The 16,546-nt window shown below is 38.1% G+C and overlaps 1 protein-coding gene across 4 annotated transcripts in view; it reads left to right on the forward strand.

Moving 5' to 3' along the window:
- The window catches only part of LOC117290275 (ankycorbin-like), an 85,370-nt gene that overhangs the window by 1,834 nt on the left and 66,990 nt on the right, over nt 1-16,546 (forward strand). For 3 of the 4 annotated variants that reach the window (XM_033771581.1, XM_033771582.1, XM_033771583.1), the window contains exons 2-4: nt 1,253-1,381; nt 13,093-13,247; nt 14,715-14,936. In XM_033771581.1, the coding sequence (XP_033627472.1) occupies nt 1,253-1,381; nt 13,093-13,247; nt 14,715-14,936 (506 nt within the window). The remainder of the gene's footprint in view (nt 1-1,252; nt 1,382-13,092; nt 13,248-14,714; nt 14,937-16,546) is intronic. The other variant, XM_033771584.1, reaches the window with a different exon arrangement.

Genomic DNA, 16,546 nt, shown 5'->3' on the forward strand with positions numbered 1-16,546 from the left:
GCGGTTTTCATAATTATGGAATGTTTTACCCAGAATAGGCATGAAGAACCTTGGCCATGAAACATTGTGGCTAATATCAGCAATGGTACATGTATGCTTGAATCTTGCTCTTCCTCTCTCTCATATATGCCAATTACAATGACAAAATGGTGGCAGCCTATCAATCTTTCATATTGGTGCCTATCAATCTTTCATATTGGTTTTGTTTTCAACAAAAGGACAAAGGTCTAGAATTCTTGCAAAAAAGAAAGGTGGACTGCAAGCATAAATTCAAGAACTCTTTGTATTTGTGTACACATTTTTGTAAAACAAAGTGTACATGTAGCATACATGTAGTACACATGTAGGATATGCCTGTGTATACAATGTACACTACAAAGTGGATTGTCTGGGGTTGTAATGTACATCAGCTGGTCAACTGACCACAACCAAGAGGGGCTGCTCTGAAGTTGCTCCAGGCATTTATTATAAAGTCAACCATATTTCTAAATTCTACCATATTTCTAAATTCTAGATGATTGTGTAAACATGCCAATCAATGTGATAAGAATGCTACCACTATAGCAGATTGGAAAGACAAAGACACACAAAATATACCAACAAACATAACAAGTACATGTTGTATCCTTTTTCTTTAATAATTAAATGTTCCAATTCTTATTTCTGGAACTAAACAATTGAAGGGAAATAAAGGAAGACATATTTTTAATGAAGATACATGCAATTGTATTACTCAGGCAAGATATCTTTTGCCTACTTAAAGACATTGGACACTATTGGTAATTGTCAAAGACCAGTCTTCTCAATTGGTGTATCTCAACATATGCATAAAATAACAAACCTGTCAACATTTTAGCTTGATTGGTCGGCGGAGTTGCGAAATAACTATAAAAGGGAAAAAACACCCTTGTCACACGAAGTTGTGTGCTTTCAGAAACTTGATTTTGAGACCTCAAACTCTAAACTTGAGGTCTCAAAATCAAATTCGTGGAAATTACTTCTTTCTCGAAAACTTTGTCACTTCAGAGGGAGCCGTTTCTCACAATGTTTTATACTATCAACCCCATTACTCGTTACCAAGTGAGGTTTTATGCTTATAATTATTTTGAGTATTTACCAATAGTGTCCACTGCCTTTAAATCTGTTTAATGATTGTTGGGGCATATGTTTGTACATATACTTCATCCCTACTTTTTTTTCCAAAGAATCAAATATCATGCCTGATAACAGAATATTTTTTTTGTCATTACAGAACCAGCCAGTGTCCAACAAGTTGATGTTATTGGTCGAACATGTTTGATGTATGCAGTTCATTTTGGTCATAACAAGTGTCTTTCAAATCTTCTCAATAGCAAGATAGACATCAACTTTCAGGCACATGGTAAAATCTTTCACTGTGTTTTATGTACATAGAAGGTCATTACAAAATGCAGTCTTCATTTTCTCAGGAGAGACTACTTTTGCATTGTTTTAAGACACTGGACACTATTGGTAATTGTCAAAGTACATCTCAACATATGTATGCATAAAATAACTATCCTGTGAAAATTTGAGCACAATTGGTCTTCGAAGATACAAGATAATAATGGAAGAAAAAACACCCTTGTCACGCTTGATTTTAAGACCGCAAAATCTAATTCTGAGGTCTCAAAATCAAGTTCGTAGAAAATTACTTCTTTCTCGAAAACTGTTACTTCAGAGGGAGCCGTTTCTCACAATGTTTTACATGTATACTATCAACAGCTCCCCATTACTCGTTACCTAGTAAGGTTTGATGCTAATAATTATTTTGAGTAATTACCAATAGTGTCCCCTGCCTGAGGAAAAGGTTGGCACATTGTGATTCTCAAGCAGAGCCTGCCTCATGACCCCCATTGTTTCATTTTGTTTGTGGTTTTAAATTATGCAAGGTCCAATTTTCTGTGTTTATGGCACACAGATTGTATTTTATGTCAGGCTGCTTCATGTTTTTACTATGCTGTGCATGAGCATTTTACAGGTCTCAAGGAAACTGTGGCAACGAGTACGCGGCGGGGACCCCCGCAAAATATCCGCGGGGGTGAAGGGGCCCACGAGAAAATTAACAGGGACCACGCAAGAGATTTGCGGGGCCTCGGAAATGGCCCCCGCAACCCGCAAACGGCTTCGTGGGCTCAACGGGGGCCTTTGTTTGTCCAATGAGGGTCCGTGACATCGTGCACGTGTTTCTCCAAATATTGCTCAGTCTGGGATTTCCCCTTATTTCTCACACTCGTTGCCAGCGTTTACATAAAACATGACTGAGTGTGGATTCCTGAACCGTGGGAGTTACTTGGCATGATTGTATTGCAATCATTCCTCCATTCTCTAATATAACTTCCATCTTTTTAATAACTTGTCGTTGTGGGACATTTGTATATTACTTACAAAACAATTAGTTGGTAAGAAAAGAATGTCCATAGGCCTACTCGTCTTTTTAATTTATGCCATTTCGAAACTTTCCAGCATTGTAGAATTTTTTTTACGCAACCATTTGGTTTTGACACTGAATTTTTTTTAATATTGCCGTCCATAGAGCGTCCCCAAGTGCCGTTATGGTCGATTCCTCAATGATTCCTCCCACATCCACTTGTTATTCCCAGATGTTACAGCAAACATTGAAAATGGTACAATCATTTCCCCCTTTGTCGGACCTCCCCTCTTTGTTATATTTTTGCCGTTGGACAAAAACAATTATTTTTAAAATGGTATAATGTCCGTATTCCGACTTTGTTATTGCCAGCATTCCAGTATTTGGGAACGTTTTTTTACAAGCTAAGAAGCCGACCTCCCCTCGTTGTCATATTTTTGCCGTTGTGGGAAAATGCATTCAAACATTTTTCTTTTAATATTGCCCGCTTCGAGTTGGGGAATTTTTTTTAACAAGTTCAAAATGTCCGACCTCCCCTCGTTGTTAGATTTTTGCCGTTGTGGGAAAATGCATTCAAACATTTTTCTTTTAAGGTAGAATGTCCATAATCCAACTTTTAATATTGCCGGCATTCGAGTTGGGGAAATTTTTTTTACAAGTTCAAAATGTCGGACCTCCCCTCGTTGTTAGATTTTTGCCGTTGTGGGAAAATTTACTTAAACAGTTTTCTTTTAAGGTAGAATGTCCGTATTCCATGTTTTAATATTGCAGGGATTCCAGTTGGGGAACATTATTTTACACGTTAAGAATGTCGGTCCTCCCCTCGTTGTTATATTTTTGCCGTTGTGGGGAAATGCATTTAATCATTTTTCTTTTAATATTGCCCGCTTCGAGTTGGGGAATTTTTTTTAACAAGTTCAAAATGTCCGACCTCCCCTCGTTGTTAGATTTTTGCCGTTGTGGGAAAATGCATTCAAACATTTTTCTTTTAAGGTAGAATGTCCATAATCCAACTTTTAATATTGCCGGCATTCGAGTTGGGGAAATTTTTTTTACAAGTTCAAAATGTCGGACCTCCCCTCGTAGTTAGATTTTTGCCGTTGTGGGAAAATTTACTTAAACAGTTTTCTTTTAAGGTAGAATGTCCGTATTCCATGTTTTAATATTGCCGGGATTCCAGTTGGGGAACATTATTTTACACGTTAAGAATGTCGGCCCTCCCCTCGTTGTTATATTTTTGCCGTTGTGGGGAAATGCATTTAATCATTTTTCTTTTAAGGTAGAATGTCCGTATTCCGTCTTTTAATATTGCCAGCATTCGAGTCGGGGGACATTTTTTGACAAGTTAAAAATGTCGGACCGCCCCTCGTTGTTATATTTTTGCCGTTGTGGGAAAATGCATTCAAACATTTTTCTTTTAAATAGAATGTCCGTATTCCATGTTTTAATATTGCCGGCATTCCAGTTGGGGAACATTATTTTACACGCTCAAAATGTCGGACCTCCCCTCGTTGGTTTTTCTTTTGGTAGATGGTCTCGTTTATTTCTACCTCCATGGTTGGAGCAAGGTTTTGTTGGCCTTGCCTTAATAAACTTTTAAATTAAAAGCCAGTGTTTTTTTGCAGGACTCGGGAAAGTACCGTACAAAATTATTATTCTTTATCCCCTATGCAAATGTAACATACAATGTTTGTCACTAGTTGAAACATGTTAATTTTGCTTTGTTGGTAGCAGTTGTTCTAGAATTTTACATTTTGGAACTGTGATTCTGAAATAATATGCATGTTATGTTGTATGAGTGATCGATAACTTTAGAGGATTTTACAAAAAATAATTAACTCCCTATCCACATCAGAGATCCCCCTCCTATATAGACATTAAAAAACTCATTAAAACCTTCCTCTTTTCTATTTTTATATAGAGGTATAATTGAACTCGGCCCATAAAAAAACGAAAAGAAGAACGGCAAACAAAAAATGATAATAGAATGCAGCTTTTTATGCGCCCTTTGACTGTGCCAGCAATATTTTTTATCCAGGTTTTTTTCCCCGCAACTTTCAGAACAATTTATTTTATACATTGTAAATATTTGTCTCTCCTTAATCAATTATTTCTTAAATAATGTGAAATAGTGTGTTTTTTTTCTTATTTTTTAATCTCTGTATATTTTGCTGTAATTCGACCTCCGGTCGCCATGGGAATTTGTTTTTAAAATAATAAACCAATTATGAATGAATGAATGAATAATAATACAAGTTTGTCAGTAATTTGCTTTAAAAAAAAAACTTGTTAGGTCGGGTGACCGGGCTGCTGTTGTTGTGGGCTGCGGTTGTTGTTGTACCCGACGACGACGGGTAAACATTGCGATGTGGAAAACGTTTTACAAAGAAAGTTTTGAATATAATGAATATTACAGGGTTATCCAGAAGACGATCAGAGCATACTGATCGAAACGTCGAGTTAATCCAACGGTTCTTTTCAGAACCACCCCAACTCATTGAGAGATTGTTATTACATGGTGTTACCGCAAACTTTTCTATATATAGGGTTATCCTTCCTAATTTGTATTTATTGTTAATCAGATTAAAGAACAAAGCAAATTCAAACAAACTTTGAATAATATAAATATTTTAACTAACACTTTCTGTACAGTAAAAATATATCCCCAGCAACATCATGCTTGTTGTCATGCCTTACTGTTTTCAATGAGACATAAAAAGCAACCCATATTATTTACAGAGAAAGGGCAGAGAAAAGGAAGCATTTGATACATAGCAGAACTGCCAACCCTCCCTGATTCTGTAGAGAAAATTCACTGAAAATATACAAATCTGCCAATGTTCTGAATATGTTCAAATTAAAAAAATGTCCCAAATCCTGGAAACATCTTTATCTGTCATACAACGGCAAAAATACAACAAAGAGGGGATGTCCGACATTCTTAACTTGTAAACAAATGTTCCCCAATACTGGAATGCGGGCAATATTAAAAGTCGGAATACGGACATTCTACAATTTAAAAGAAAAATATTAAATGCATTTTCCCAGAACGACAAAAATATAACTAGGTCCGACATTATTAGCTTGTAAAAAAAATGTTCCCCAATACTGGAATGCGGGCAATATTAAAAGTCGGAAGACGGACATTCTACCATTTAAAAGAAAAATATTAAATGCATTTTCCCACAACGGCAAAAATATAACAACAAGGGTAGGTCCGACATTATTAGCTTGTTAAAAAATGTTCCCCCAACTCGAATGCCGGCGATATTTAAAGACGGAATAGGGACATTCTACCTTTTAAATAAAAATTATTCAATGCATTTTCCCACATCGGCAAAAAGATAACAACTAGGTCCGAAATTATTAGCTTGTAAAAAAAATGTTCCCCAATACTGGAATAATAATAAAAATAATAATAATAATAAGATTTGTAATGCGCACATATCCACCCTGCTGGGTGTTCAAGGCGCAGTAAAACCAAAAACAAAACAAAAACAAAACACAACACAAAGAAGAACAGACACAACAAAATTAGTCATTGAAAACCTGTGCCATAAGATAAGTTTTGAGAAGAGACTTGAATTTTGCAGTAGAGAGCTCCAGATGCGTGGCGCGGCTGAAGAAAAAGACCTGTCACCCCATGAGTGTCGAGACTTGGGTTCAATGAGGAGAAGCATAGAACTTGATCGAAGATTCCTTGATGGAGTGTAAACTTGAAGCAGTTCAGAAATATAGTGGGGAGCCTTGCCATTAAGAGCTTTGTGGACAATGAGCATCAGCTTGAAGATGATTCGTTGAGAGATAGGGAGCCAGTGTGGTTGTTTCAGAATGGGGGTGATAGAACAGGATATTCTAGACAGTGTCACAATGCGGGCAGCAGTATTTTGGAGCCGTTGAAGTCTAGAAATCTGGTTGTTAGGAAGACTGTAGAGAAGAGCATTGCCGTTGTCAAGACGAGAAGTAACAAATGCGTGAATGACCTTTTCAGTGGCGCTTTTGTCCAAGTAGTTGCGAATCTTACCTATATTCCTGATGTGATATGATGATAAACGAACAATGTTGTTGATGTGTGGCTGAAGTGTCATTGATGAATCAAAAATAACCCCTAAGTTCCGAGCTTTCAGCGAGGGAGCTATCCGAGCATCACTGATGGAGATGTATGGCACTGAAACCTTAGTTAACTGTTGACGTGACCCAAATAGAAGGAACTCTGTCTTATCATCATTTAACTTCAGGAAGTTTTGTTGTGTCCAACGTCGAATCCAAGTCTTGCAATAGATGCATTGGTGTTTTCTTGAGAAGATTTAAACGTGATGTATAGCTGAGTGTCGTCTGCGTACACATGGTAATTCAGATTAAATTTCAGGATGATGTCACGAATCGGTAAAGTGTATAGCGTAAACCACTGCGGGCCGAGTACCGACCCCTGTGGCACAGAGTAGTTCAAAACAATAGGGTCGGATATCGCGGTGCCAATACATACATGCTGAGTTCTATTGTAGAGATACGATTTGCACCATGCTAGGGCTGTGTCCTCTATGCCAAGGTGATTCTGGAGCCGAGAGAGAAGGATGTTGTGATCAACAGTGTCAAAAGCAGCACTCAAGTCTAGCAGGACTAGTGCTGTAAGGTTACCATTGTCCATTGCAGAGAGAATATCGTTGCTCACACGGACTAGTGCAGCCTCGGTCCCATGGAAAGCCTTGTATGCGGGCAATATTAAAAGTCGGAAGCCGGACATTCTACCATTTAAAAGAAAAATGTTAAATGCATTTTCCCATAACGGCAAAAATATAAAGAGGGTAGGTCCGACATTATTAGCTTGTAAAAAATGTTCCCCAACTCGAATGCGGGCAATATTAAAAGTCTGAATACGGACATTCTACCTTTTAAAAGAAAAATATTAAATGCATTTTCCCACAACGGCAAAAATATAACGACGAGGGTAGGTCCGACATTATTAGCTTGTAAAAAAAATTGTCCCCAACTCGAATGCCGGCAATGTTAAAAGTCAGAAGACGGACATTCTACCATTCAAAAGAAAAATATTAAATGCATTTTCCCACAACGGCAAAATATAACAACGAGGGTATAGGTCCGACATTATTAGCTTGTAAAAAATGTTCCCCAACTCGAATGCCGGCAATATTAAAACAATAAAAGTCGGAATACGGACATTCTACCATTTAAAAGAAAAATATTAAATGCATTTTCCCACAACGGCAAAAATTTAACAACGAGGGTATTATTATTATTATTATTATTATTTATTCGGCAATTCACATAAAAATACAAAAATACAAAAATTTTATACGTAAAGGATAAAGCTCTTAAAAACATTAAATAGGCCTATATAAATATAAACATCTGGATTGGAAAACATTAAAAAGGGAGATACATCAAGATATAAAAAAGGAGGACAGGCAGTAAAAGAGAAGACAAAGTACTACACGACTGAGGACAACAAAAACACATCAACAATCCAGGTTTGCCAGGACTGACAAAAGTGCCTGCACTGTCACCAAGAGGTGTGTCAGTCTAACCTGGAAGGACAAGAGACAAACAATTACACATAATAACCAGGTTAACAAACAAACAAACAAACAAACAAACAAACAAACAAACAAACAAACAAACAAACACCCAAACAAACAAACAAACAAACAAACAAACAAACAAACAAACAAACAAAACATGGATGCAAGACAACAATAAAAACTGACAAGATAAAAAACAACGGTTTACAAAACTGCCAGAAAAGGAACTATCGGGAATAAACCGCAACTTTTAGTTTCCCTTTAAAAATATTGAAATTAGCAGTGAGCAGAGAGTTTTTAACATCATTGGGTAGAGCAGACCACTTAGTTGGAAAAGAGAAAATGCAGCTGTTTTTGGTAGAAGTTTTCTTGAATGATAAATGGTTAAAACAAAGCTTGTCAGTATGCCTGCTGTTGATGGTAATTAAACTTAGGATGGGAACACTGTCACTTTGACCATTAATAAGCAATTTAGAAATCAAACATAGGCTTTGATACTCTCGACGTTTACAAAGAGGAAATAAATTTAAGCGAGCAAGTCTAGACTCATAAGGTTCATCTTGGCGTCTCTGTTTAAGGATCATTCTAGTGGCTGTCCGTTGAATTTTTTCGACAGCCGCAATATTTTTTTGTAAGTATGGATTCCAAATTGGAGTGCAATAGTCTAAAACAGGCAAAACCAGAGACTTATACAATTGCAAGAGAGCTTCAAGTGATGAATGACCAGCTACACTGCGGATAAAACCAAGTAATCTATTGCACTTAGAAACTGTGTTTTGAACATGCATATCCCAAGACATATTATAAGACAATGTAACTCCAAGCAATTTTAGATTGTCAACTGTTTCTAGAGACTGGCCCTGCACATAGTAGGTAGGTTTAGTTCGAGATCTGCTACGGTTCAAAGATAAAACCTTACATTTGGAAATATTCAAGGTCAGAGCATTCTTTTGAGACCAACTTACAAGGTTATCAAGATCATTTTGTAATTTAACTGTTTCATGATCCTGCGAATTCACAGAGTGGTATATGAAGGTGTCATCTGCAAACTGACCAATGGAGGAATTTACATGAAGATGTAGGTCATTAACGTAGACGCTGAAAAGAAGTGGGCCCAAAACTGAACCTTGAGGAATTCCAGATTCCACTGGTATCCAGTCTGCAGAATGTCCCCCAAATACCACTCTTTGAAATCGATCACATAGAAAGGATTTGGTCCATGCTAAGAGATGTCCGGAAATACCATAAGTGAGATCAAGTTTTTTAACAAAGTCTGATGACAGAGACTATCAAAGGCTCTGCTATAGTCCAAAGAAATAATATCAACTCTAGAGTTTGTCTTGTCCAAGGTTTGGAGCCATTCCGTTGTGCAGTTTAGAAGGAGGGTGTCACATGAAAAACCAGGTCGAAAACCGTGTTGCGAGTTGGTCCATAAACCGTAACTATTCATGTGATCCCGGAGACTTTCGCAGACGATGCTCTCAAGAAGTTTGGAGATAATCGACGTCAGTGCAATTGGACGATAGTTGTTTAGTTCCATTTTATTACCCTTTTTGAAGATAGGTGCAATGTTTGCTTGCTTCCATCCAAGTGGTAATCTTCCAGTGCTCAAAGAAAGATTGAATATACTAGCCAGAACTGGTGCGATTTCCTCTAGGCAGAGTTTCAACATATCCACAGATACCAGGTCTGGACCAACAGCTTTACCACGGGTCATTTTGTTGATTCTGCTGAGAACCTGATGACTGTTGACACTTACAGAATTCAAACGAGGAATTTGTAAGACAGGAGAAGTGATGGTGGAGTTTTCATGGTCTAAAGATCGTGTGAAAAAACTTTGAAAATGGACGTTGAAGGCATCAGCAATGCGAGAAGTATCCCTACATTCATGTCCGTCTACATTAAAGGACCTTACTTCAGGCTCAACTCGGCGTGCCCTGATGAATGACCAGAAGTGTTTCTTCCCATCTTTAGACTGAAGTAACTTATTTATGTGATTTGCATAAGCAAGTTTAATTGAGTTGCTGAGTTTATTGCGGAAGGATTTATATCTCGTCCAGAGGTTGTCACATCCGGTCTTTTTTGCACGACGAAAAAGTCTGTTTTTCAGTGTGGTGAGTTTTTGAGTCTCTGGTGTGATCCACGACTTGGTTTGTTTCTTTTGTTTACGAGATGGAACACTGTCTTTGATGCATGCTGTAAACACATCAAGAAAAGATGACCAAGATGCATCAATATCCTGGCTAATGAAGGAGTTCCAGGGAACAGCGGATAATAAATGTTTTAAATGATCGACGTTGGCTTTTTTGTACATGAAGCATGTGCGCAGAAGCTTTTTAAGTCGTCCAGGTTGACCAGCAATTTTAAAAGAGACGGCAGCATGATCAGAGTTTCCTAGGCCATTCAACACTTAAACATCTAGAACGCGATCAGGTCTTGATGTAAAAAGCAAGTGTAGCGTTGAACTATGGCGAGTTTGTTCCTTCACCAGTTGATGTAGACCATTTGAATCACTGATACGTTGTAAATCAGCAAACAGCTTAGAGTTGTTCTTTTCAAAATTCCAATCTATATTAAAGTCACCGATGATTATATGGCCAGAGAAGCTATCCAAGGGCAAACTCCAGAGTAATTCATCAAATTTCTCAGTGAAGTTGGTATCAGTTGGTGGTCGATAAACCGTACCTACAAGCCACCTTTCTGCACTAATGTTACATGTCATCCATACACTTTCGAGTTGAGTACTCACAGCAACTTCATTGTTTAAGGGAAACGGTTGAGGATTAAGTTCAGGTTTCATGGCAAGGAGCACACCCCCTCCCCTGGAGCCGCGATCTTTGCGAGCAATGACAAAGTCCTGAAGGATTGCAGAGTTCGGAACATCAGGTGTCAGCCATGTTTCAGTTATTCCAATAACATCGATGTTCTGAGAGGTGACTACTCCTTGAAGTTCTATCAGTTTATTTTTAACACTTCGAGCGTTGTACAGTATACCCGTTATGTACCACTTGGATTTGATGATGTACCGATGGTTATATCGTTTCCGAGTGTTTCAGATAAAACCGACGACTCTAATGATAAGTCCAATGTTGGTAGAGCACACATATAACAAGTCCATGAAGCTACTCCATCAACGTTTAAAAGTCTATGGTAACATTCAATCGTAATGGGAATGCATTTGATGTGAAAGTGTTCAGTGCATTCCTCACATTGGGGTAGGTCTGACATTCTGAACGTGTAAAAACATGTTCCCCAACTCGAATGCCGGCCATGTTAAAAGTCAGAAGATGGACATTCTACCATTAAAAAAAATTGTCAAAAATATAACAACAAGAGGAGGTCCGACATTCCTAACTTGTAAAAAAATGTTCCCCAACTCGAATGCCAGCAATATTATCAGTCGGAATACAGCGGCCATTTTACCATTAAAAAAAATTGTTTATTGTCCCAGGACGGCAAAAATAAACAAGGAGGGGAGGTCAGACATTCTTAACTTGTAAAAAAATGAACCCCAACTCGAATGCCGGCATTATTAAAAGACGGAAATGGACATTCTTCAAAGTCTCAAGCGGCATTAAAGAATTCTTTTGTGTACAATTATTCAGGCCGCCTTTCCTATTATCATTGAAGGTATTCATGCTAACCCATGCGTGAAGTTATTACTAGACTCGTTGCGGGGACCTTCGTGTGCCCCGCAAAACTTGCCACTCGCAAGTACCACCGCTCGCGTGGACCCCGTTCCGTCCCCGCAAAATACGCGGGGGTGCGGGGGTCCCTGTACCCGCCACGCAGTTTACTCGCGGGTACCCGTTCCGAATTTGCGGGGGTTTGGAATTACTTGCGGCTGGAACTGTATTTAAAATTGTACATTGAATCTTTATAAATGAATTATTCACCAAATCACTAACAATTACGTTGTAATTAGTCTTAATTAGTGATAATTAGTTATAAGCATCAGTCTACTTTGACTTTAAAGTAAAAAATACATAATTCGAACCCTATCAACAGGCCTGAAGGGCTGAATACAGCACTCAACTGAGAAAAAAAAATCGCCACATAATTCTTTTTAAAGATTTTATATGCAAATTGTGCACAAATTTGGATTTATGCAAATTAGGTACCCTTCCAAGATTATTTTAGGTGTGACCCCTTCTAAATGTCTTCTCTAGGACCTAAAGAATAGATCTACCAAGTTTGGTGCTTTGGGCCAGTCGGGTCATGATCTCGTCAAAATTTTGACCTAAGCAACCTGACTATGGACCCGAAGTTCTTACTCATCCTCTAGATAAGGCAAACCTCTTTGCTGGCAATTTTGCTTCCAACTCTACTCTCAGTGATGCCTCCAAGGCTACTGGGCCTGGTGGAATCCCTGTAATTGTTTTGAAAATGTGCTCTCTAGAACTTTCTCCTGTTCTTGCCAAGCTTTTCAATTTGTGCTTGGCTAACTCTGTGTTCCCATTATCTTGGAAAGTGGCATTTGTTGTCCCTGTCTTCAAGGGTGCGGGTGTGCGTTCAGATTCGGCTAGTGAACGTCCTATCAGTCTCCTTTCTGTAATAAGTAAGATCTTTGAATGCTTTGTCAATCAACAGCTCCTTGGATTTTTTTAAGACAACGACCTTCTAAATGACTGCCAGTATGGATTTCGCCATTCCCACTCAACCAGTGATGTGGGCCCAATTTCATGGCTCTGCTTACTGTAAGCACAGAATCGATGCTTACTGAAGCAGCTAATTCTGTGCTTACGGCAAGGGTATTTCATGGGTTAGCGGCGAATTCTACGCTTACAAGGCTAGCGCAGAAATTCGGTGCTTGCACGTAAGCTGGTCATCATGATCGCAAGCAGCGATTCTAACGGCTGCACGGCTTAGCAGCAAGGCAGCTCCAAGTCAGAATGCCTAGCTGATTGCCAATAGGCCCAATTTTATTCCCACTCTCCCAACTTTAGGGAGAAATTTCTTCAAGAAACAGTTAAGACAAGGAAATATGAGTATCCTTGTTTGTTCCTGCGTCAGGGAGAAAGGCATTAGTCATAATGACCCAACACTGTCTTAATGATGGGAATTAGACTAGCTCAAGTCATACCCGATTTTGGCTCATATTTGGGGGGTGTGATATTAGTTTGTGATGATTTATTTAAGTTTATCTGTTCAACCTACATGTAGATGGCTGCACTGCTCTACATATTGCTGTTCATAGTGGAAACTATAAGGGTTTGGAGATGTTACTGAAGTTTGGAGCTTCTGCTGATTTACAAGACTCTGAGGGTAGAGCCCCATTACATTGGGCTGCAGCAATATCAGATATACAGTGCTTGCAGGTAATTTATGTACATAATAGCATTTATTAATAAATACCTTGGACGGTTTCAAGTCTCTGATTGGTCAAAACCCGGTCACCAGTGGGAGTGTTAATGGTCGGTATAAAGACCGGCTTTGGAAAAAAGCGAATAAGTGGCCCCTAAATCAGCATACATTGTGTAAACCTTGCGCGTTGCACTGTATCGCATGCTTTATATCCACATGCTACATGGACGCTGAGCTCATGCACGCGTTTTAATGCACAAAAAACAGCTATCGTCCATTCATTTGCCTCCTTTGACCCCAGTGAAGGTGCTGAACAGACCATTATTTAAAAGAGTCACTGGTCTCAAAGATCAGTAATGTGATTAACGCACGAAAGAGATGGGAACCATCAAAAGCTCAAATATGGCCCCTCAACATGTCTGAAGTATCGCGGAGAGAAAAGTCACAAAATGTGGACAATTTTAGCCGTTTAATTCCATAAAAAAGGTATTTATTAATGGGAATAACAGTGTTCGGACCCGGTCTTCACTGTGTGGTAATGACCTTGGTTGGTGGCTGGCACTGTTAACGGACCTCGTCTCCGGCTCTGTCCGTTAACAGCGCCAGCCACCAACCCGGTCATTACCACGCAGTGAAGACCGGGTCCTGGCACTTATTCCCTAAGTAACTTAAATAAGGGAATCAATGTGTGGTGAAGAGGTTTTCAACTAGTGGTTTAAACCCAACGAGGCTTGGTTCTTGATAATTTTACAGAGACGAAGTCGAGGTAAATTATCAAGAACCAGGCCTTGGCGGGTTTAAACCACTAGTTCAAAACCGATTCAACACACTTTGATTCCCATTCATAAATACCTTTTCGGTAAAAAAACATCAACACTTTTGGTCAAAAAGTAAAATAAATGCAAAAATTATAATTGTTCAATGATTTCTTTCAACACAACACCCCTCCAGCTTTGAAATGGTAAGACCCTCAGGTAAACAACTCCTTACATGTATAACGGAATGCTATGCGCGTATCGCGTGAAAGTGTACACAAAATTAATCAGGTCTCAAAAAAGTATTTGTTTCTTTATTATATCCATACGACATACAACGCCATACATGTAGTTGCGTGAAGAAGCAAGTGCGCATGCGCAAACTCACATACACCAGGTCGCCCATTGTTTGTGTTAGGCATGTGGGTGATTACGAGGTGTCGTTAAACGACCGCGGTACCACGGTTTCAGCTTTTGAAGTCCCTTCGCTTGAACTCCTTTTCTTCCTTCCTCCATGTTCTGACCAATACAGGTGAACTTTGGCTAAAATACCATTCTTGATTACATGCAAATGATTTTCGTTCGTTAAGGGGTGTTATTTTGAATGAAAATTTAGTATAAACTAGGGGCTGGTTGGACAAAGAAAAACTGATGTGCAAGTGCTCTAATTTAAAATTTAACCAATCAGCTTTGTGGTCAATACTAATATATCAGTTCTTTTGTCAGCTTCTTTTGCAACATGACAGCATATGTGTGAATATTCGTGACCTGGATGGGCTGACTCCAGCAATGTGGGCATGTCGAATGGACAACAAAAGACACTTTGAGTTGCTCATCTCATCAGATAACAATATTATTGAGGAGCTAGATGGTATTGAGAGAGATACAGCAGGAAAAACGTGGATTCATTGGGCTGTTCGGAAAGAACCACCTCTGCAATGTCTGCAGGTACTCATTTTAGCAAATTTAAACAGTAAACCTTGAATGATTTGGCAGTCACTAATTTAAACAGTAAACCTTGAACGATTTGGCAGTCACTAATTTAAACAGTAAACCTTGAATGATTTGGCAGTCACTAATTTAAACAGTAAACCTTGAATGATTTGGCAGTCACTAATTTAAACAGTAAACCTTGAATGATTTGGCAGTCACTAATTTAAACAGTAAACCTTGAATGATTTGGCAGTCACTAATTTAAACAGTAAACCTTGAATGATTTGGCAGTCACTAATTTAAACAGTAAACCTTGAATGATTTGGCAGTCACTAATTTAAACAGTAAACCTTGAATGATTTGGCAGTCACTAATTTAAACAGTAAACCTTGAATGATTTGGCAGTCACTAATTTAAACAGTAAACCTTGAATGATTTGGCAGTCACTAATTTAAACAGTAAACCTTGAATGATTTGGCAGTCACTAATTTAAACAGTAAACTTTGAATGATTTGGCAGTCACTAATTTAAACAGTAAACCTTGAATGATTTGGCAGTCACTAATTTAAACAGTAAACCTTGAATGATTTGGCAGTCACTAATTTAAACAGTAAACCTTGAATGATTTGGCAGTCACTAATTTAAACAGTAAACCTTGAACGATTTGGCAGTCACTAATTTAAACAGTAAACCTTGAACGATTTGGCAGTCACTAATTTAAACAGTAAACCTTGAATGATTTGGCAGTCACTAATTTAAACAGTAAACCTTGAATGATTTGGCAGTCACTAATTTAAACAGTAAACCTTGAATGATTTGGCAGTCACTAATTTAAACAGTAAACCTTGAATGATTTGGCAGTCACTAATTTAAACAGTAAACCTTGAATGATTTGGCAGTCACTAATTTAAACAGTAAACCTTGAATGATTTGGCAGTCACTAATTTAAACAGTAAACCTTGAATGATTTGGCAGTCACTAATTTAAACAGTAAACCTTGAATGATTTGGCAGTCACTAATTTAAACAGTAAACCTTGAATGATTTGGCAGTCACTAATTTAAACAGTAAACCTTGAATGATTTGGCAGTCACTAATTTAAACAGTAAACCTTGAATGATTTGGCAGTCACTAATTTAAACAGTAAACCTTGAATGATTTGGCAGTCACTAATTTAAACAGTAAACCTTGAATGATTTGGCAGTCACTAATTTAAACAGTAAACCTTGAATGATTTGGCAGTCACTAATTTAAACAGTAAACCTTGAATGATTTGGCAGTCACTAATTTAAACAGTAAACCTTGAATGATTTGGCAGTCACTAATTTAAACAGTAAACCTTGAACGATTTGGCAGTCACTAATTTAAACAGTAAACCTTGAATGATTTGGCAGTCACTAATTTAAACAGTAAACCTTGAACGATTTGGCAGTCACTAATTTAAACAGTAAACCTTGAATGATTTGGCAGTCACTAATTTAAACAGTAAACCTTGAACGATTTGGCAGTCACTAATTTAAACAGTAAACCTTGAATGATTTGGCAGTCACTAATTTAAACAGTAAACCTTGAACGATTTGGCAGTCACTAATTTAAACAGTAAACCTTGAATGATTTGGCAGTCAC

This window comes from Asterias rubens, chromosome 5, assembly GCF_902459465.1.
Source record: "Asterias rubens chromosome 5, eAstRub1.3, whole genome shotgun sequence".
In the NCBI taxonomy this organism is placed as follows: Eukaryota; Metazoa; Echinodermata; class Asteroidea; order Forcipulatida; family Asteriidae; genus Asterias; species Asterias rubens.